The following is a 23933-nucleotide window of genomic DNA, read 5'->3' as shown; positions in this document are numbered from 1 at the left end:
GAGCTTGATAATCATCACAGATGCGTTCAATGATAAAGCCCCCCTGTGTACGAGGTTGATTTTAAAGAGGCCTCGGATACTCAACAGTAGTATCGTTTCCGTTATATGGCTGGTATCGATCTCTGGTCGACTTTTGCTTTTTCGTAATGGACCTAGAAGTCAACTGGTCATCTTCGACTCTTATTTTGGATTGATATCGATTGTGCACATCGGTCCAAGTAATAGCTGGGTACTCGATCAGATTTTGCTTCAGCCGCCGTGAAGCCATCGAGCTTCGCTCATTTAGACCTTGAGTGAAAGCTTGAACATCCCAATCATTTGTGACTGGTGGAAGATCCATTCGTTTCATTTGAAAATGAGCTACGAACTCCCTTAGCATCTCGTTATCCTTTTGTATTATCTTGAACAGGTCCGACTTTCTGGTTTCGACCTTTATGGCTCCGGCATATGCTTTTACGAAGCAATCTGCAAGCATAGCAAAAGAATTAATGGAGTTAGATGGTAAATTATGATACTATATCATTGCCCCCTTTGATAGGGTTTCACCGAATTTTTTTAATAATACAGATTCAATCTCATCATCTTCCAAATCATTGCCCTTGATGGCACACGTGTAAGAAGTGACGTGCTCGTTGAGGTCGGTCGTTCCGTTATATTTGGGTATTTCGGGCATACGAAATTTTTTGGGGATTGGTTTTGGGGCTGCACTCGAGGGAAAAGGCTTTTGAATGAATTTTTTCGAATCTAGCCCTTTTATCATTGGTGGAGCTCCCGCGATCTGGTCGACGCTGGAATTATATGTTTCTACTTTTTATCGTTGGCTTCGACTCATTTTGTGAGTTCCTCGAGCAATTTAGTAATTTCGGGAGTAGTCCCCGATTCTTGCTCATTTGACTTCTCTATGGCTGGTTCCGTTCTGTGGGTGACTTCTCGAAGCGGATTGGGCTCCGGCCTGCTTTGTACCTGAGTTTGGCTCTGCAACTGAGCTATCGCTATTTGCTGGGCTTGTAACATCTCGAAGAGCATCCGTAAGCTGACTCCGATCTCCTCCACGTTATGGGTGTCTCGAGCTATGGATCGAGTACTGCCCTGAATGCTTCTTTCCGGTTCGGAACGCTGATTCGCCTCTAGAGCTAATTGTAAATTGACATCCAATGGTACTTCGGCTCGAATTTCGGGTGCTTCGATTCGAGCCTCAGTGCCATCATCGAGTGGCCTTCCGGCCCCGGGTGCCAAGTTGTTGGTTTCATCTTGAAGGCCGGCTTCGTGGTCGATAGGTGAAGCCATTGCTGATTAGAAGTTGCAAACTGGCGTGTACTTTAGATTTATACCAAACGATCACTGTTACTCTTAGCCCCACGGTGGGCGCCAAACTGTTTACCGAAAAAATCGGATAACGTTATATTTGTATATGGTTCTAAGGATATGCGATACAATTCGATATAAATCGCGTAGAGAAATAGAAATATATGTATTGTTGACTGTGAGAACAAAATAATAAGCAAAAAGAATGAATAAGTAAAACAAGCACAAGGGGATAACTATCAATAAGAAGTGATCTTTTTTTGCGGCCTCTCCTTAGCTTACAAGGATTTCTCCTTTTATAAAAGAGGGTCATTACAAAAAACAATAAAATAAAACATATAGTGGAAGGCCCATGATGACTTATCTCTTCCTTGATTCCCGCCAAGATTCTCTCTCTTGGTGCGGTTGCAACGACTCTTGTATGTGAGCTCGATATTGGCTCGAACTCGTTACTGGGTCGGGCCCTTCGGTCTTGGATTGAGTTCGACCTTCGAGATGGGCGTCGCGCATTTCTGACCTCGAAGCAGTGCCTTGCGGATCGATTCGGTCACGGGCTCGATAGGATTATCGAGCCGCCTCCTCGAGCGACCTTCGGGCACGAGGCTCGTTAGTACCGACCTCAGAGCTCACTCCCAAAATCTTATTCCGTCTTTTTAACACTCGAACTCGATCGAACGTAGGAAGGCCGAAATCTATTTCGACCGTATACAGAAACTATGATAACAACAAGAACATCAGTTAAATGTATAGAGTGTGCACTTTATTCCTTATATTTCTATCTGAGACATCTCGAGACCTGAGAGCCTTTGAGTTCTTTAATTCCTTGTTGTTAATAAGACCTTTGTTGAAGTCCGGTTCAAAAGTTTCCCGCGTATTCTTTTTGGATGTATAAGGAGGTGATGGGGCACTTGCGGTAGAAGACATTACTATACGTTAGATTTCTCGAGCTCAACTGGGGCAGGGGCGGATGTAGCATTCTGATATCAGTGTTCACTCAATAGTTTTTTGGTGCAGAATATAAATTTATGCGTAAAAATATACTAAAATTACAATAAATAATATATATGTGAATTTAATGTTAAAAAACTTAAAGATTGATCCCATAAAATTTAAATCTTGAATCAGTTGTTGTCTGTGGTGGTGCTAGTGACTAAGCACAATACTCAAAGGGATCAGCAGCTCCTATAACTAAATAATGAGATTCAGCATGTTAGAGCAGAACCACATCAACATCAATGCAAGATTCAACAATGTTAGCTTTAAATAAGTGTGCACATGTTCGTTAATACTGGTAGTAATCCACCGACAGGATTCTAACGTCGATTAACAAGGATATATGAGACTTTGGAATCATTGATGTTGATATTGCAACAATATTGACAAGTGAGGTTTGCTCAGTTGGTAAAAGTACCTTCACTCACGACCGTTAGGTCCTGGGGTCGAGTAACGCTGGAGGAGAAGTGTGAAAATACTATATATCCTCGTAATTTGGGATGGTTTAAAAAGAAAAAAAACTATATCCAGCTATTGAAAGCATTGTATTCTTGTAAAAAATTGGACAAAAGCACATATGCAATTTAGCAATATTCCTGTATCACTGAGCTTTGTGTAAAACTGGAAACAGACTTGACAAATCTGACCTCTTTAATATTGTGTTACAAGACCAAGATTTCACCTTTACCAAGAAAAATTAAAAATGTAAGAATGAGATTATGAAATGCGGCCGCATAACTGGCCGCGAAATAGCCTTTAAGATCGAGCTTCTCATGTTCCACTCTGCGGAGGATCTGCCGTCCGTGGAGCAATTTTTCGGTCGTATAATGAATCACAGAAACGTCATGTTCTGCAAAAGATTTTCACCAACTCCGCAACGCATTGCACAACTCAAAAATTAAGCTCGCCGGAAAATTATCTACAACCTTCCAACACGTTAGCCTAACTCGGTACCATAAAACCTCAAATTGGGGCCTTACATCTCTCAAATGACAAATCATTCCCTTGATATTTCTCTATTTTCTCGATCCATAAAAGTATTATTATGACTAAAAAGGTCCATACACAACTTTAAAAGGCACTAAAGCATAAACTCAAGGACCAAGAAAGCACAAAGGAAAAAAGAAAACAAAAAAGGAACAATCTTGCATCTTAAGGGCAAAACATTTTATCACTTCTAAAACACTATGATCTACCAAATATCAAATATGCAAATTAAAAGGATCATATACCAATTTCTCTCTATGGTAGCTAAGAAAATCTAATGAAAACACTAACAATACATAAGTTTAAAAATTCTAATAAATACAACAACCAAACTATAACAACTTAGTGACTTACACAAAATGGAATCAGTGAAAAGGATTTTCAAAATTATAATGTTGCCACTTGATTCAACTGTTTGCTGACCACTAATCAGTTAGCCCTCCATTTTGAGTTGACGAATTAAAAATATGTTTTCATGATGTTAACATGTCATCGTTTTAGTTGGTAACACTTCCTCTGATAAAATAATAAAGTAACATGTCTTATTTTTAAATGTACAAATCTCAAATTTTAAGTAGGTATATCTATGATGCGCTTTGGAGGCTTTATTTTAAGTTAACTATATGATTTGTTTCGACATCTTAAATGAGGGAACTATACAAAATACCTACTTGGGCCTATTATATTACCCGTTTCTATCCATCTTTAAAATAATTACATAAAATACCTATACGACCAAAATAAATTACCCGCCCACCCAAACTCCACTTAAGCCGCGAGATCCAATAGTTGAGATTCTTCTGTTTTGGCAATCAAGCACGAGATATGAATTTAGCAAACTTCTTTTTCTTTATGGCATATTATATCCACCTACAGGTCGTACGACAATTGATCTCTATTTTAGCATTGATGAGTTTTTCTTGAACATAAATAATATTCAATTAACATACAAATCTCTCAAATAGGATTTTTTTCTTTTATTGTCTTCTCAAATATAAATAAACATTTTTCTTCTATCTTTCTCATTTCATAATAGGATTTATGTGTCCATTGAATATTTTTTATTAATTTATTCTCCATTTTAAAATGGTATATAGTATATTATTATAACATATCTAAATTTTAGTATAATCGATGACGTACAAAATTGAGTTAATTAGATTATGTGACAACTAATATTAATTCAGTTTAATAATTGAATTAAAAAAAAAAATTTAAACTCTTTGCGTATAACTGTATACCCTGTTGGTATATCTTTTTTTTTTTTTACCCTTCCCAAATTAAGAGGATCTATAGTGTTTCCACACTTCCCCTCCAGCGTGACTCGAACCCAGGACCTAACGGCCGTAGATGGAGGTATCATATACTATACTGGTATCATATGTTAGTTGGAATCTTTTTTGGTTGTATTAGCTACATTTAATTGGTACACTGTTTGATTTTTCTTTAGTAATAGTAAAATAGTACAATATCTTGATTTTTTTTTAATTTTCCTTTATGCATGTGTATTATGTAATCATTTTGATTTTTTCTTTATGCGTTTATTTTATATAATAGTATTATAGTACAATATCTTAAAATATATTATTATATTAATATGTGGTACACTATTTTTTTATTTCTCTTTATGCATGTGTATTATATAATAGTAGTATAGTCATATATAGTTGCCTGGAATTAATTGGTAGAACTGTATACCCTATTTGTATAATTATATGTCATAGTGGTATCATATGGTAGTTGAAATATTTTTTTATTGTTTTGGCTTCATTTTTAAGTGAATTCTATTCTGAAATGGTTTATATGATCATGTTTTGTTGTGTTGGATTTTCTTGTACGTATGGACATAGATTTTGTGTATTATGTAATAGTTTTTATAGTTATATGCAGTTGTTGGAACGACCCCTTACAACTATATACCTTATTAGTATAGCTATATACTATATTGGTAGCATATGATAGTTGAATCCCTTTTTTGGTTGTATTAGCTGCATTTAATTAGTACACTATTTGATTTTCTTTTAATAATAGTAATATAGTACAATATCTTAAAATACTTTATTATATTAATATGTGGTACACTATTTTTTATTTTTCTCTATATGCATGTGTGTTATGTAATAGTAGTATAATCATATAGTTGCCGAGAATTAACAAGTAAAATTGTATACCATGTTGGTATAGTTATATGCCATATTGGTATCATATGGTAGTTTGAACATTTTTTTGTTGTTTTAACTGCATTTTCAAGTGAATTCTATTCTGAAATTATTTATATGAACATGATTTGCAGTGCTGGAATTTTTTTGTGCCGATGGACATAGATTATGTGTATTATGTAATAATTTTTATAGGTATAGGCAATTGTTGGAACGACCACATACTACTATATACCATGTTAGTATACGGAATGAGCAAGTTGCTTTGCGAATATTTAGGTTGCAATGTGAGAATGTAATTTTCTCATACTTTTATTGCATCATTTAATATTTTGGTACAGTAGTATAGTCGGAGATAGTTGTAGTAATATTCTAGAGCAATCATATACTCTGTTGGTATATATGTATACCATATTGGTATCATATGGTACTAGAAGTCTTTTTTGCTACTTATATTTTTATTGTATTTTTTAATATTTTATTATCATTTCTAATCTAACTAGTATATATGGAGATTTGGCGGCCGTAGATTATATTTTCTTGCTCCATAATTGGTTGTGTTACTGCTAATGGTAGAGTGAGTACTGATCTTTATCGGGAAGGAGATCAAGGTTTGCATGGCAATTACGTGGAATTAGAAAAGGAACAAAAAATAAAGAAAAAAAATAAAGAAAGAGTCAAATTTGAGTGTAAAATAAGTTGTGATAAAAATAACAATAATACGCTCTGGACAAAAATAAATGAATAAAAGAGAAAAAAGAAAAAAAGAGAGAAGAAAACGAGAAAAAAAGAGGAGAAAAGAAAGAAAAAAGGAAAAAAGAAAAGAAGCATAGAAATAAAAAAGAATTGGAGAAAAAAGAAAAAATTTCCCACAAAAACTATTATGGGTATGAAATGTAATTAGTTTGATGGGTAGAAAAATAAATGGATAAATAAGGATAAATAGTTTTATTTTTATGGGTAAATATATCATCCACCCCTCTTAAATTACCATAAGAAATTTGAAAAGCCTCGAAATATAAAGGGATAATACATAATTACCATCATGAAATTGTTTCATTTTATTAGTTGTACCCTTATATTTTACGGGTTGTCGTCAAATCAGTGTTATTGTCCCCTTTCTTGACCAACACCAGTTTCAACAAAGAAAGTGATTTACACGCACCAATTCTTGCCTGACACATATCAAAATACAAAAAAAAAATATATTAAAAAGGAAAAAGACCTACTTTTTCATACCCACCCTCCCAAAAAAACGTTCAGATCCCTTGTTCTTATCCCCAGCCCATAATCCCATAACCATCTCCGTTTCTTAAAAATAATCATGCACACTTTGAATGAGAAAAGAATATCAACGTTCAATTAGACAAATAAAGAAAATATTTGAACTCATTCAACAACATATCCTGATGGAAAAGAAACTTCCCATAATTATATTCTCCAATTAGAATAAGGGATTCAATTAATCAAGGAGAAAAAGAAATTTCTTCCATGGTCGATTTCAATGATGATAACAGAAGGATTTCTATTAATTGCATTTGAGTTGGCATTTTCAGTTCTTCTTCATTGCTGCTTGTAAAATTTATTAAGTACTTTATCTGGCTAAAATATAAAATATGATAGTCTTGGAAAGTGAGTATGGTCCATAAATTCAACTGGGTTATTTGATTTTGACCCATTGAGGGAGAAGAAAGAAGGAGAAGATTGCGTTTTTTTTTCCCTATTTGAAGCTTTGCTTCAAAGTAAAGGTGTCAAAGGGGTGGTCCGGTTCGGTCTGAGTTGACTAAAAAAGTGACCGGCGGGTCACCGATCCGGGTCGGTTACCGATTTTTTCAAATCGGGTTTAACAGGTTCGGGCCCATCCGATGAAATATTGAACCAGCATGGTTACAGGCCTAAGGGGCCGGGCCGGACCATATTTTTTTTAATTTATTATTTTGTATAACTATCATAATTTATATTAATATAAAGTAAAAATATAAAACAAAAAAAATAATCTTATAAAAAAGTATTTGAATAAAGGATGTAAAGACTTTAAAATCCTTATATTTGAATATTTCATTAAGAATTTAAGATAATAGAATACAATGAAAATGGAAAAACTTATAATTTCCAAGTTCTTTTTTTTATATTTCAAACTTGAAAATTAAAGTTTACATTTAACAATAACTAAATTAACGGAAAAAGTAAATTCAAAGTTAATTGTTAAATATAAGATTATAAATTTAGAACTTCAAAGATTTTGCATTGCCTTAGTAAGTTTTTCATAATCAATATGAACTTCTTGGTCATCTTCTCGAGTATTAAATTCAAAGGCTTTCATAGTTTCATTTCAAATTTTCGTTGCATAATAATACTTCAAATTAATCTAACAAACTAAAACAATAAGCATAAATACGTCTAATAATTTTAAAATAACACAAATTGTCTCAAATCAACTTAAAATCTTAAATACGAATTTCTGGAGGACGCTCAACACAACTCTTCATATGCCTCCTTAAACAGCTTGTGCCATCCCACTTTCGACGAAAATTTAGGACTCGACCACAGTTCTTGCACTTTACTTTGTGAACTTTTTTATTTTTTTTACAACCTCAAAGTGTTCCCAAACATATAAGCGCACTCTAGAAGCACGAGACATGATTTAACTTGAATTGAGAATTTGAGTTTGAGAGATGAGAGATGAGTGAAGAAATAAAGATGAGGGGGTGTATTTATAATTTTTCAAAGGGCTAAATTAGTAATTACTAAAAGTGTTATTTTTTAAAATAATTGCCCAAAAAGGGCTATTTTTGCAAAATATCCGTTGGGCAACATTCAAATTGGAAGCTGACAGTTACCAACGGTCAAATGAATTTTAAAAAAATATAGAAAATAGTTGTTGAACCGGTCCGGGACGGTCCGGTTAACCGGTTCAACAGTGATTTTCTTTGATCGGGTTTGACCGGTCCGGTTAACTGGTAATAAAAATGTAAACCTCCCAACCCCCTAAACCCAGCCCTACCCGGCCCCCTGCCACCAGTCTGGGCCGGTCCGAAAATGGGTCAAACCGGCCCATTAAACACCCATACTTCAAAGCCATTAGTAGCTCAATTTTTTTTGGGTTGAGGCTTCGGTGAACTTTCTTTTGTGTGAATTTTGGTGGGGGTAATGGGATATAGAAGTGGTGAAGTGGTGGAGGGAGGTGGGAACATGTTAATGAAGAAGAAGATTGAAGAGAAAAAGAAAAAGGAAAAAATAATTAAATAATAATAAAAAATAAAAGAAAAGTAACTTTAATAACAAAATCTTACAAAAAATCAATTTTATATTTTCTTTTTGATTCTCACTCTCTTTAAGAAAGTAATAAAAAGAGTGATATACAATCTCTATGCCACGCGGGCTTGAAAAGGGGTAATAACATCGATTCGAATTATTGAGGAGGGTCATACGACTCCCGTAAAGTATAAGGGTGCAACAAATAAAATAAAACAACTCTAGGGGCAATTATATATTATCCCAAATATAAATACACTACGGTAAAACAAGGAAGGCATAGATTCTTTGGTAGGGTGTTCATGATTAGGTTTGGGTCTGTTTGGGTATTTATTTTCCTAAAAAGAAACCAAACCAAGTAAGCCGGTTCTTCAAATATTGGAACCAAACCAAATCAATTAAGTAGATTTTTTATCGATTCGATTTTTGTCGGTTTTTCGGTTTTTTCCGAATTTTTATTAATTTCTTTTCTTAAATATGAGACATACACCACCAAATGCGTATTTTGGCAACTACATTTTCAACGTAACACTATCAAACTAATTGATCTTTGAGAAATCTATAATTTACCAAGATATATGAAATAGTGATGAATAATTTAATACTTAATTAAAAATCGATTATTTTTAAAGTGAAATAAATTCTTATACTTAGCAAAAGAAAACTATCAATCAAATTAGAATGTAAAGACAAAGAATTCGATTATTATAATAGCAAATAACTAGATTTAAAATACAAACGACTAATATGTACCATAAACTTTAGAAACTTTATATAAAAATATACATATACATATATAATATATATATATATAATAGATTTAAATAACTACTTTCATAGTCGATTTTTTCGGTTATGTTTTTATTAAAACCAAAACCAAACAAAATTTGATCGGTTTTTAAAATTCCAAACCAAACCAATTTTTTTTTTAAGAAAAAAAAAATTATGCTACTCTCCTCCCTCCCCCCCCCCCAAGTCCTTATGTTTCCTGTGCTCTCCCCTTCCCCCCTAAATACCAAATATTTTCATGACTCTATTTTCTTTCAAGAATTTAATTATTCTTCCATAAATTTAGACAAACCCAAAGGAACTATTGTGTTGCTTTACTTTTTTTACGTAAAAACAACGTTGATTGTGCTCCATAACTAAAAAAAAAATACTTTTTTTTGGTTGAAAAAGAAAGTATTATTTCTACAACATGAAAATACTCTTTTTGTTGCAATAAAAGAAAATACATTTTACTAAGTACGTCATTTTGTTGAAATAAAAAAAAAATCTACATCATGAAAAGAAAGCATTTGTTTGTTAAAATAAAATAAAAATACTTTTTTTTATCGTGAAATGAAAATGCTCAATTGTTGAAATAAAAAAAAATGTTTTATCTATAACATAAAAAGAAAGTACTATTAGGGTTGGATGAAGGTGGATAGGGGTGAGGGTGGGGTGGGGTGTGGGGTGGTTGGTGGGGATGAGGAATGAGGAGAAAGTTGAAAAAAAAATTTGGAAAATATTTTTCAAAACATTTAAGCGAACCAAATATGAAAAAATAGTAAAACATTTTACTAAACATATTTTACTTCCTACCAAACACACCATATGTATGGTCATTTTCATTCCTACCAACAATCTCAACCTATAGTGTAGAAGTCTTACCTCAAATTTGTCAGTTTTATATTATTGGTTGAGGAAAAGAAAATGTTAAATTTAAGTTTAGAAGTTGTTATACATAATTTACATAGACATTAGCACGCTTACGGCTCTTTACAAAACACTTTACTAACCCAAAAGTTCAACTTATTCCTAGACTTTACGAAAATTCCATTTCTTTGACACGATTCCTATTTCTTATCTTAGTAAGGTTTCAATATCAAGTGGTTGTTGCCATTAGATAGAAAAATGAGATGGAAAAATTACACTTGACACAACTTAAGTGTCTTCTACTTTTTAAATTATTCTGGTTTTGGAACCTATTTACTCAATTAATCTGATGAATTTGTACGGTAGAAAGTGTATTATATTGACTAATTTGAATTAGTATCGTATAAAATCTATTTCACGGGATTTTAATGCCACTTTTCAAAATGAATTGATCATGTTTTGGTACTCAAATCCGAGATTTCTAATCCGCATGGGCACATGTGGGTGTTTAAGCGCCCATTAACTTTGATCATATTTAGTAAATTTGCATAGACAATTATAAAAATATTTCGATAAATATTAAGTGAGCATCCATAGCTAAACTCAATTTTCCTCTTTTTTTGAATTTTTTTTCGGCGAGCACTCATAACTTTAAATTTTTTGAATCCGCCTGTTCTTCCAAGTTCTAATGGCTTGCTTACAACATTTATTATGGTGAGTAGATTGTTATGTTAATTCCTATGTATAAATTAGATGTTTATATTTTATCTTATATGCTACTCTTAATTATCTTCTGTTACTTAGCTCGACAAGCAGACCACGTCGACCCTTTATTTGTCAATTATTGTGTGCTTACCAACCAAAAACAAGAGTTGAAATCAACTGATTTTATATGCTTGTGTGTCTAATGCACTAGTTGAGCACGAGTAGTGGACAAATCTTTTGCTTTTTTTTTAAGTGACTTCTTCTACAAAATTAATATAATATGAACAAGGAGATAAATAGGTTGTATTTTATTTACGCCCAGGTTGGATTAGAACAAAAGTTCAAAATTACTTTGAATAACTGAAAAGAATCATATTTTCTTTTATAAAAACAGACTTCCTTTTTGTTGGAAACCAAACTAAAAATTTTCAAAAATAAAAAATGATTTTTATTTAGGTTCTTATAAAATTGACGACACAAACAAACTTTTCCCGAGATTATTCTTCAAAAATATGCCCAAATAATAATTAAAATCCTAAATCCAAATGCCACCTCCATTTCACCAAAATGATATTAAAGCTATGAATTGATTTTGATAATTTTTATGTCACGAGACAAGTTCCTTAAAATAATTTGTATTTTTACATTTTAAAAAAGTAATAATAATTAATTAATCGCTCAATCCACAATACCTTTCAAATAGAAACACGTCTCATCATGTCGTCACAATATCGTTGTTAGAGTTGGTAAGATTTGAAAGGGTTTGCCTTTGGGATTTGTTGGTCAATTTGGTCTCCTAGCAGTTCGTACACCAACTCCCCTCCAAACTTTGACATTAACTTTCCCTATTTCAACATCCTTCAAATATCTCGCAAACGGCAGTTTGGTTGGTATACAAGTTATCTCATTATTAATAATTTCGTGATTAGCTGTTCTATTTTTTCATAGGGATAAAATGCAATATCGGAATAATTAATGCCGAAATTAGTTATACCACGATTTTATACCAACCAATCATAGGATAAACTAATCTTAAATTTAATCCCGGAATTAGTTATCTCTTATACCAAACGAGCCCTACGAGATTCATCTATTTTTATTTAGAAGTTTCGGATTCAAACTCAATGGATGAAGACCCTATGATAGGGAAAACTTCTAGCTTTAACGAGTGCTACATAGTGAAAATTTGAATCAGTCGCGAGGGCGGATCCACTTCCCGACATACGAGTTCACATGAACCCATTAGATTTTGTCCAAACAGTGTAAACGTGTTCGAAAAATTTACCAAAATATCTAAAAATTTGAATGTGAATCCAATTTTTACTTGATATCATTGCAGAAACTCATAAATATTAAATTTTAGATCCGCCTCTAATTAGTCGGACTAATGAATTTCGTACATGGGTTAAACCAAAAAATCAACCATTTAATGTTTACTTTACTTATTCTTGGTTTAACATGGTTAGTGGCTTGGTCCCCCTATGAGTAGGAATTTAGGTGTATGAAACTGTCGTTTTCCCCTTTTGTTAGCGTTGATCAGTTTATGTCAAATTAGGGTCGTTCAAAATCGAACTGTAATCGTATCGAACCAAAAAATTAGCTTATCGGCTTATTGGTATCGGGTTATTGGGTAATGGTTGGTGAACATATTGAGATTTTTTAATTAACGGCTTAACGGTTTGGGGGCAGATTACTCAATTTCCTTATCGGATAAACAGTTAACCCGTTAAGAATTTTTATATTTATACTTTTACCCCTATATGTATAAAGTACTATTTGTAACCATAAATCCCTAATTTCTGAATTCAATCAATACTATCATCTATTAATTTCAATATGCTTGATACAAGCATATTGTACGATTGATAAGATATATGCATTCTTGTTATGTTTTGATGATCTAACAAACTTACTGATAAGAATCAGATAAGGAACATGATACAGATCCTTAAGTACGTGAGAATAACAAGTCTCAAGCTGGGGACACGAATTATCTCTTAAGAGTCAAAGAAACAACAAGGGGAACAGATGGACATCAGTTCCCTTGGTGACCGTACCAGTCAACCTCCCAACAGCTATAAAGTTGCTGCCCGCACACGCAACAGTACAGTAGTCAACGTCATTGGGAATGCCCTTGTACCAAACATGCTTGTATCATTCAAGTGATGTCACCTATGTAATATTAATATTAAACCAAAGGTAAAACATCACTAGAAGAAAAAAGAATCGATCCAACATTCTCTCAAGTCTGTGCATCAAACCAACGAGCGATTCTCAAAGGCGTCAAGAACAAAGAACAATATAACAAATGACCAGTTTCCTGTATTGAGTCATTACATGTCCTTAGTTGTGTTGCATATTTGTTAAAGTACTTACTTGTGATTCCTATTTAGCTTAGTTAGAAGCATTGTGTAGGAAACTTTTGTAAAATCTTAAACCTTGTGTTTGTATCTTGGCTAGAGTTAGTCGAGTTGTAAGCTTTGTAATAGAGTTATTACAAAGGGGCTTGTAATAGAGTTGTTACAAGTTAGTAAGAGATTAAGAGATTAATTCCTAACAATAGGTTATAATCTAAAATTTGCTTAGTAGTAAAGTTGAAATCCTACAAGGGTAGGTCGTGATTTTTAATCCTGTGAGCTGGTAGTTTTCCACGTAAAATTCCATTGTGTCATTTACTTACTGCAATGTGCATGTGTTTCAGTAGAAACTAATATAGAACATGGTTCTCTATATAGTTTGGTGGACCCTTAGTTTCTACCTATTGGCATCAGAGCAGGTTCTTTCTATGAGGCTAACACCTAGAAAGGATCCTCATGGCTGCTCCACCAAATTTTGAAGAAGGTCAATCTACCACCAAGATTCAACGACCAATACTATAGATGGTGGAAGACAATGATGCATGATTTTATTATGGCTGAAGATTCAGAGCTCTGGGATGTTATTTGCGATGGACCCTTCGTCCCTATGAAGACAAGTGGTGACCCAACAGTAACAGTTTCCAAAACAAGAAAGGAATTCAACGATGATGATCGAAAGGCCATAGAGAACTTTCGAGCAAAAATAATTCCCGTATGTTGTATTGGACCAGACGAATACAATAAGATTTTAGCATGTCAATTAGCCAATGAGATCTGGGAAGCTCTCTAAACAGTTCATGAAGGGACAACTCAAGTCAAGCAGTCGAAGATTGATATGCTAACCACAAAGTATGAGCTCTTCAGGATGAAGGATGATGAGTCCATTCAAGACATGCACACTCGCTTCACCTCTATCATCAATGAGCTCCATTTTCTGGGAGAAATCATTTCAAGGAACAAACTTGTTAGGAAAATACTCAACGCATTACCCAGTTCTTGGGAAAGCAAAGTAAATGCTATCACAGAGGCAAATGATCTACAGAAGCTGACCATTGATGAACTCGTTAGGAATATGAAAACTTATAAAATGAAGAAAAAGAAGGACAATGAGAAAAGAGATCCCAAAAGGGAGAAGAACCTGGTCCTCAAGACAAACAACAATGAATCAAGTGGTGAGGATGCTGACATGGCCTACTTGACAAAGAGGTTTCAGAAAATGGCTTGCAAAAATGGAGGTATTCCAAAACGGGGCAGCTCCAGCAAGCAAAGAGGCTATGACCTATGTCATAAGTGTGGGGAGTCAGGACATTTTATCAAAGATTACCCTTTCCTCAAGCAAGATCAGTACAAACACAACACAGACAAAGCAACTAATAGGAACCAGGTTCTTGACAAACGGTTCTAAAGAAAATATGTTGCTGACAATATTGTGAAACAAGCTCTTGCTGCATGGGGAGACTCTTCCAGCAAATCTGGAGAAGATGATGAAAAAGGCGACAACAAAATGATGGCAGTAGAAAGTGAAGCAACTGAAATGACACTGTCTTTGCCCTGATGGCACAATCTGACGATGAGGTAAACTTTCTAGATGTTCAAAGAAATCTGAAGTCTTACTCTCCAAAAAAACTTATGTCTTTGGCAAATGTTTTAATTGATGCTTATCATAGTCTTATAAATGATAAAAATGCATTAACTGTGGAACTAGGAGAAGTAGAACATGATAGAGATAATCTAGTAGTTTGTGTGGTCGATTTAAAAGAAACCATTGAGAGTTTGAAAAAAGAAAATGGTGCCCTAGCTGAAATAATTGCAAACATAGAACATGAGAGAGATGACCTAACAGTTGTTGTGGTTGATTTAAAAGAGACCATTGAGTGTCTTAAAGAAGAGAAAAAAATCCTTAACTAAAAAGGTAGCTAACATAGAGCATGGGAGAGATGACCTATTAGTGGTAGTTGTAGACCTAAAGGAAATAATTGATGAACAAAAAGGAGAAGGTGGTCATGAGATTACTCGAAAGGGAAAGGAAGTTGCAAGTGAGAAATATCTTAGGATTGAAGATGAGTTAAAATCAGTAAAATCCAGTCTGTGTGCCGAACTAGAGAAAAACAAGCAACTTTAGGAAGATCTAGGAAGAGTTAAGAGTGATCTAGAAAAATCACTCAAGTGGACTTGGTCCTTTGATGTTATCACTGCCATGTATAAGAATAATGGGGGAAACATGCAAGGAATAGGGTTCCAAAGGGAAAATACTCCATACATCCCTCATAGCTAGTACGTTACTGTACCTGATAACTGGTCTGCACTCACTGTGATAACACTGGGCACTTTAAGGAAACCTGTAAGGCCAGATTTCAGTCTCAACAGAAAAATAAATTTTTTGCTAAAAAGGTAACTACTGCTAAAGAACCTGGTACCTCATATAAAAAATATGCGATGCATGCTTGGACCAGAAGAGTCCCGATTCATCCCTTTCCTTATTACAAGGGACCCAAACTTGTTTGGGTTCCTAAGTCTAACCCTTGATTTCCTTGTGCAGAGAGTAGTGAAAGGGAGCAACCAACAATGGTACATGGATAGCGGCTGCTCAAAGCACATGACTGAAAGCACAAATAATTTCCTTTCACTCAAGGCCCTGCAAAGAGGGAGTGTGTCCTTTGGAAACAGCAAAAAAGGATACATTTTGAGAGTTGGAAAGATTGGGAAGTCTCTTTCTCACTCAATTGAAAATGTGTACTACGTGAACGGGTTGAAGTACAGCTTGCTAAGTGTCTCCCAAATCTGTAACAAGGGAAACGGAGTGGAATTTGTGTCAAAAATATGCACGGTCACAAATCTTGTGGCTGATGAAGTGGTTTTGGTGGCTAAAAGATACAAAAACATCTATGTTGCTGACTTTGAATCCCTACAAAATGGGGATCGTAGTTATCTGGGTGTTGTAGATGATGATGCTGAACTATGGCACAAAAGACTAGGTCATGCAAGCTTTATGTTGCTGAATAAATTGGTCAAGAAGGATCTGGTTCATGGCTTGCCCAACTCAAGCTTCAAGAATCACAAGGTGTGCGATGCATGTGTAAAAGGAAAGCAAGTCAGATCTTCTTTCAAGACCAAAAAGGAAGTTAGTACCTCAAGGCCACTTGATCTCCTCCATATGGATCTATGTGGACCTATGAGAGTGCCAAGTAGAGGAGGAAAGAAGTACATCTTCGTTATTGTGGATGACTATTCCAGATTAACATGGACTCTGTTTCTCAGAACCAAGGATGAAATCTTTGAAGTATTTGTTGCATTTGTGAAGAAGATCCAGGTGAAGATGAGCCATAATGTAGTAAGTATAAGGTCGGATCATGGCATAGAATATGACAATGCCAAATTCGATGAATTATGTGCTGAAAATGGCATCACTCATAATTTTTCAGATCCAAGAACACCTCAACAAAATGGTGTCGTGGAGAGGAAGAATAGGACCCTTGAAGATATAGAAAGAACAATGTTGATTGACAGTGGCACTGCAAATTTGTTTTGGGCAGAAGCCATCAACATTGCATGCTACTTGGTGAACAAGTGCATGATCAGGTCCCTTTTGAACAAAACCCCATATGAACTACTGAACGGGAGGAAGCCCAAGTTGACACATCTAAGGACATTTGGGTGCAAATGTTTTGTACTCAACAATGGCAAGGAAGCACTAGGAAAGTTTGATGCCAAACGTGATGAAGGGAGCTTTCTGGGCTATTCATCACAAAGCAAAGCCTACAAAGTATACAACAAACGAACTCAATGCGTTGAGGAAAGTATACATGTGATCTTTGATAAATCTCACCACTCATGTGGGAATGATTCACATGATAAGATTGATCAAGATGGAGAACAATCAACTATCCCTGGTGAAGTCATTGACATGTCAAATGGAAAAGCTGACATGATGAACCATATCAAGGAATCAAATGATGATGGTGCAATCATATCTCCAACTGATGGGGAGGAACCCGGTTCCTTAATCACAGCAACTCAAGCTGAAAACAGAGTTGTTGATATTGTACAAGGCACCCCACATGCTGAGGTGAGAAGGAGAACTCACGACAACCAAGGATCACATTCAGAAATACCTGGACCTTCCCACAATGAGGTTCAGTTGTCTAACTGTAAACACAAAAGTTCACACCCTACTGAAAATATGATCACTCATCTTGACTCAGGAATTCAAACCAGTTCAAAGACAAGAAACGCGCTTGCCTTCTCAACTTTTCTCTCTCAAATTGAGCCCAAAAACATCAAGGAAGCATTGGAAGATGCTGATTGGATTACGACTATGCAATAAGAACTCCATCAATTTGAAAGGAACAACGTATGGCACCTGGTTCCACGACCTGCTGACAGAATTGTTATAGGAACCATGTGGGTATTTGATAAGTAGGGATTTTAGCCTATTATTTGCTCTCTTTTACTTAGGTTTTGAGCCAAAAATGCGTAAAGGTATTTTCGAAAACTAACTTAATGTGCTTGCTTGCAGGGTTTTGTTCGAAATGAGCTAAAGAAGCAATAACCAACTCATAAAGGAGTCAAACATGAACAAAAACCAAGTCTGGACCAATACTGTGGAACGCGGACCGTGATAGAAAAGGTCGGCCGCGAAATTATTATCGCTGAGGCGGCCATTATTCAGCGGACCGCGAAATAGAGATTCAGAGAAGCTGTTTTGAGCACTAAAATTGAGCGTTGAGAGCAGCAGAAAGATGCGACCGTGAAGTGACTGGCGCGGCCACGGTTGGAATTTAGCGGACATCGTTTGTCGAGGTTCAGAGACTTTGCAAAATGGGCATAAATAAAGAAGGCGGTCTGCGTCCAAATTACGTGGCCGCGAAGAAATCTCACGCGGACGCGGTGAACATTACGTGGTCCACGAAATGAAGATCTACCCTGGCCCAGGTATGAATAAACGCGGATCACACTCACTATTACGCGGCCGCGAAAACCCAAGCGTGGACGCTGAGAGCGGGGAATTTTTGTCCGAAATTTTCAGCCTAGTATAAATAGACCCTTTTATCAATTTTAGGTTAAGTTTTGTTTAGCAGAGCACGTGAATGGCTGATTTTTTCCTTTTTGGACAATTTTAGAGTAGATTTACCTTCAAACTTTAGATTCTTATCTTGTACTTTAATATTATGGCTTATATTTCATCGTTATCTTTGATTTCTGCTGTTATTATGAGTAGCTAGACCCCATAGCTAGGGTTGTGACCCAACCGTAGTGTGGGTATTTAATGGGTCTTGAATTCTAGGGCTTAATTATTTATGGGTTAGTGATATTTAGCCTAATTCATGCTTAAATTATAGAATTAGTGGTTGCAAATACTGAATCATGCCTTTATGACTTAGGCTCGGACTAAGTCTAGGAAAATTAGGCTAACAAGGAATTGGGGTGAACTCAAGAGATTGATAGCCCCAATTAAAGGCTTAAACCTAGAGATAGTAATATCCGACTTGAGCCAATTTTACTTGTATTGTATGAACACCCATTTGGGCTTGAGAAAGCCAAATCGGGCAAAGTCACTCAAACTACGGAGAGGTATAGAGTGAGCACTTATGTGTGATGGTTATATCATGACCCCAATCATAACAAGCTTGTCCTAGATTTTTGATACCCATTAGATACTCACCTAGGAGGAAGTCACTTCCCTAGTGCCTTTTAACACTTGAAAACTTTCACCAAAAATATTGTACTTAGCTTATAGCATACAATAGTATAAAATTAGAATAGAATCAATCGCAACAATGTTTGGAAGTGCAATTAGGAACAATACGCACATCTAGATTAGTTAGATACCCAACTCCAAGCCAAATTAACTCCCTGTGGAAATCGATCCTGACCTCGTTGGGTAAAACTGCATTGACCATACTCGCTACTCTATAGTGGTGTAGGTTTGTCCTCGATCAGTATTCAGAAACAAACTTGATGAGTTTGGAAACATAACTAGAACCAAGGCAAGGCTAGTAGTTCAAGGCTACAATCAAGAAGAAGGATTGACTATGATGAAACCTTTGCTCCAGTTGCTCGAATGGAGGCCATCAGAATCCTCATTGCCTTTGCATCTCATATGGAATTAAAATTATTTCAAATGGATGTCAAAAGTGCATTTCTGAATGGCTTTATAAAAGAAAAAGTATTTGTCAAGCAACCACCTGGATTTGAGAATCATGAGCATCCTGAGCATGTTTTTAAATTTGACAAGGCATTATATGGGCTAAAGCAGGCTCCTCGTGATTGGTATGAAAGGTTTTCCAAATTTCTTCTACAAAATGGCTTTACAAGAAGGAAAAATTGACAGCACCTTATTTTTGAAGAAACGAGGGAGGAACCTACTCATTGTGCAAGTATTTGTGGATGACATCATGTTCGGAGCAACAAATGACTCACTGTGTGAGGAATTTACAAAACTCATGAGAAATGAGTTTGAAATGAGCATTATGAGGGAATTAAATTTCTTTTTGAGATTACAAGTCAAGCAAACTCTTAAGGGGACAATGATAAGTCAACAAAAGTACATCAAGGAGCTTCTAAAGCGATTTGATATAAAAGGATAAAAAATCATTGATACTCCTATTGCTACCACTACTTGTCTGGACATGGATGAACATGGTTCTCCTGTAAATGAGACCATTTATAGAAGTATCATAGGGTCACTCATGTATCTCACAACAAGCAGACCAGATATTATTTTCAGTGTGGGACTCTGTGCTAGGTTTCAGTCTAATCCAAAGGAATCTCATCTGAAAGTTGCCAAAAGAATCCTGAGGTATCTCAAAGGCACGCAGGACCTGGTTCTCTACTATCCCTTAGGAAATAACTTTAATTTAATCGGATATGCTGATACTGATTATGCTGGTTATCTAGTAGATAGAAAAAGCACTTCTGGCATGGCACATTTTATGGGATCATGTCTGATCTCACGGGGTACAAGAAAACAAAACTCAGTGGCTCTTTCAACTGCTGAAGCTGAATATGTGGCGGCTTCCTCTTGTTGTGCTCAATTGCTATGGATCAAGCAACAACTAGAAGATTTTGGTATATTTTCTGACTGTGTGCCCTTACTATGTGACAACACAATTGCTCTCAACATGGCCAAGAATCCGGTTCAACATAAGAGAACAAAGCATATTGATGTGCGACACCGCTTCCATATATATAATGTTGAAAAAGGGCTCATCTGTATGAAATTTTGTAGCACAGAAGATCAAATTGCAGACATCATCACCAAAGCACTGAGTAGAGAACACTTTGAAAGGAACCGCTTGGCACTAGGGTTAATAAAATCAAGCTAAGGAACTGGTCCCTTAATGATTGGCTATGAAAGAAATGTGCAGGTAAAATTGCTAAAAAGTATTTTCTGGTAAAGTCTAACTCATCTCTATACCGTTGCAAGTAGACACACATGACGATTACAGAGAAAACAAGTGGCCAATGATATTACATTTCAGTCAAAAGGATGAAGTTCACATTTACAAAATCTGTAAGGGAACCTGGTTCCCTTGACACACGTTAGTAGTTTCTATGTACTTTCATCCACATCTTTTTAACGGCTAAAATGGTGCCACGTCATTAAAATGTCAATCTTTCCTTTCTCTCTCTTTTTGGAACTCAAACGTCCTACCCTTTATGAAATGACCCATCTACCCATATTGATACTCGTTCCTAACCGGTCCCTCACCCCTCTTAAATAACTTCTCTCACGGTCACTATCATAATTGTTCACATCAAAGCCAAAAATTCCCTTTTTTGCCTCAAACCAAACACTCTTTTTTTCCCATCGAATTCTCACTACCCTCCATCATGTCTGAAAATTTGGAAACTCAGAATGATCCAAGCATCGTCCCCACTGTGTCTTCACCCATTGAAACCCCAGTGCTAGAGCCTATAATCCCTATACCATCTAATCCAAACCCTAAGCTAGAGTCACAACCACATAATGGTTCCTCTCCAACTCAGTCGAGTACTAGCTCTCATCGGAGTCGCAAAACCTCGACTCCCAAGAAATTTATGGCAGCGACCTCTCCTTCTGTCTCGTCAAAAAAAATGGTAGAAGTAGATATAGTGGCGGAAAAAGAACATAAGGGAATCTCTAGTCAACCAGTGGAAGAAAGTTTTGAGATGCAAGGAGTGGGTTGTAATAGTGATGAATCGCTAAAGACTACCTCATGCCTTGATCGGTATGCTGCCGATTCTATAGGTAATGCTCTTCTTATGTCTTCTGAGTTTACCTTGGAGTTACAAGAACAAGAGCCTATAGAAAATATGTTGTCAATAGCTGCTGAGGGAAGTCTTATTGGGGGTTATGCGAGTGTGTCGGAAGCGAATTGGTCTCAGAGGAAAAAAAAATGGTATACAGATAGAGAGTAGGGAACCGGTGCATGTCGAAACTTTGGCACCTGACAATACTACTGGGGAACCAACTGAGGGACCTCATCACTCCACCCAAGAGGGGCCTTATGCTTCTACTTGGGATAAAACCCCTGGTTCTCCACAAGAACCACAAGTCAATATTGATCTCTCCCCTTCTCCTCATTTCTATGTTGAGCCATTATGCATTGTTGTCCCTGAACTGAGATCTTTATTTGAGGAGGAGCATGAGGATAGTGAAAATGACTATGAATATGTGGCTCTTGCGAGCTTCATCAAGGCTAGGAGTAGACAAGCTACTCAACATGAGTCAACTCCTAAGAGACCTACCACTAGGTTGCAGAAGAAGGAAGCTCTTGAGTCAGTTCTTAGGAACAACAAAGAAAAATAGAAGAAGAGGAGATTGGTAAAGTATGGGAAGATTGTAAATGAGAAGGTAGTGCCTCCAGCACTAGTTGTCGATATTGATAATGAGGTGGATGAGGAACATGGTTTCCTTAGTTCGTAAGTCCTCAAAGAAACTTACAATTCCAAAGTCCAAGAAAGAGTCATCTGTGAGTGAGATGGGTTTAAGCAATGTTGAGGGTGAAAAATCTGGTGAGCAAGTAGTTGACAAATCCGATGAGAAAGCAGTTGCCAAGTCTGGGAAGAAAGTGACTGAAGAGTCGGTTGAACAAGTATCTAAGAAAAACGTGTCTGAGAAATATGCTGAGAAAAGAAAGGGTGCAAGAAAATCAGTGAAAAGGAAGGCTAGTGACAGTGAGGAACCTGGTTCCTCCAAGAAGGCTAAGGTTGGAGCAACCCAGGATGCTAGAAGGGAAAAATTAAGATACGAAAAGGTGTTGTAGGGCTGTACATTTGCCTTTGATATTCTTGACATGTCAGAAATGTGCCAACTGGTGGATATTTGTGAATTCCAATAGTGGACACATTTATTCACAAGTGACAGTCCCAAGGTGTATGAGGCAGAAGTGCGTAGTCTCTATGCTGACTTCTTCACAGTTGAGGATGATAACATTTGCCTGCAAGTGAATGGTGTTGATTTTGTGATGGATACTGTTGTCCTGGGAACCATTTTAGGCGTGCCAACTGATGGGATGTCCTCCATTGAGGGGGACTGCTCTCCGAACTTCAGAAACGCCATCGTGAAGGATAAGGCAGTGCAGCAAGGGGAACAGGTACACAAGAAAGCCCTCCTTCCAGTGTGCCAATTTCTATTCAAAATGGTGAACAAAGTTCTGCTCCCATGTGCTGAAAGACGCTCCATTACATCAAGAGTGGACATGGTTCTCATGGAAGCACTGGATGGCTACACCACTATAAACCTGCCTGGTCTAATGACATAGCACATGAAAAAAGTGGCAGAGTTCAAGGATGGTAATCATGGGTTGCCTTACGGGTGCCTCCTTACTAAAGTATTTGAATTCTTCAAAGTTCCCATAGGAAAGGCTAAAGTAGGAACTCACAAGCAATCCTTCTCCAAAACCACCCTTGAAGAGTGTGAGTGCATTGATAGGAGTGGAGGGGTTGGCAGTAATTCCACCATCTCTCAGCTGATCAATGCTCAAAATATTACCACTGAAGAAATAAGGAAGCTGAAGGCACAGAATGCCATTCTCAAAGGTCAGCTCAGTCAGACCCAGGAGGCACCTGGTTCCAGTAGTTCCCAAAGCACAGAGGTTTCCTGTCTGACAAAGGAAAATGATGCTCTCAGGAAACACGTTGAGGACCTGAAGGAAAGGTTGCTAACTGAGCAAGTGCTCACCAATGCTCGAATGGACATCCTTCTTCGAACCCTTGCCTCTTCCTCTACCTCCAGTGCTCCTTAAACCGTCGTCCCATTCCCAGTGTCAAGTTCTTAGTGTCTATCATCTGTTCTCTTTTCTTATGCTTCGACATGTTTATGACTGGTACCTTTTTGTGGTTTTTAATTTTGTGGATGATTTGGTAACAACGGAACTGCTCCCTGTTTTCTTTCCCTAACTTAATGATAGTTTCATCCTTTTGTTGTGCATGTCTTGCTCTTTTGCTCTATTTTGTATTATGTTGTATGTACACATATGGCATGAGTTAACCAAGCTAGACTTCTTTTTGCTTATTGCTTGCTACTGATCTTTTTATGATGCCAAAAGGG

At 36.2% G+C, this 23933-nt stretch overlaps 2 protein-coding genes across 2 annotated transcripts; both read left to right on the top strand.

The window, feature by feature from the left end:
* The first annotated feature begins 14264 nt into the window (after nucleotides 1–14264).
* Nucleotides 14265–14804, top strand: LOC138898344 (uncharacterized). The gene has a single exon (XM_070184402.1). The coding sequence runs from the start codon at nucleotides 14265–14267 to the stop codon at nucleotides 14802–14804; it is 540 nt and encodes a 179-aa protein (XP_070040503.1).
* A 5224-nt stretch (nucleotides 14805–20028) lies between these two features.
* Nucleotides 20029–20724, top strand: LOC138898343 (secreted RxLR effector protein 161-like). The gene has a single exon (XM_070184401.1). The coding sequence runs from the start codon at nucleotides 20029–20031 to the stop codon at nucleotides 20722–20724; it is 696 nt and encodes a 231-aa protein (XP_070040502.1).
* Nucleotides 20725–23933: the final 3209 nt, after the last annotated feature.

The sequence above is a fragment of the Nicotiana tomentosiformis genome, chromosome 9 (genome assembly GCF_000390325.3).
Source record: "Nicotiana tomentosiformis chromosome 9, ASM39032v3, whole genome shotgun sequence".
Taxonomy (NCBI): domain Eukaryota; kingdom Viridiplantae; phylum Streptophyta; class Magnoliopsida; order Solanales; family Solanaceae; genus Nicotiana; species Nicotiana tomentosiformis.
The sequence above is the reverse complement of the archived record's forward strand: the minus strand, read 5'-3'. Positions and strand labels throughout refer to the sequence as shown.

Bases quoted from the DNA above. Each gene is read 5' to 3' on its own strand.
- LOC138898344 (XM_070184402.1), top strand. From the start codon at position 14,265: ATGAAGGATGATGAGTCCATTCAAGACATGCACACTCGCTTCACCTCT.
- LOC138898343 (XM_070184401.1), top strand. From the start codon at position 20,029: ATGGATGAACATGGTTCTCCTGTAAATGAGACCATTTATAGAAGTATC.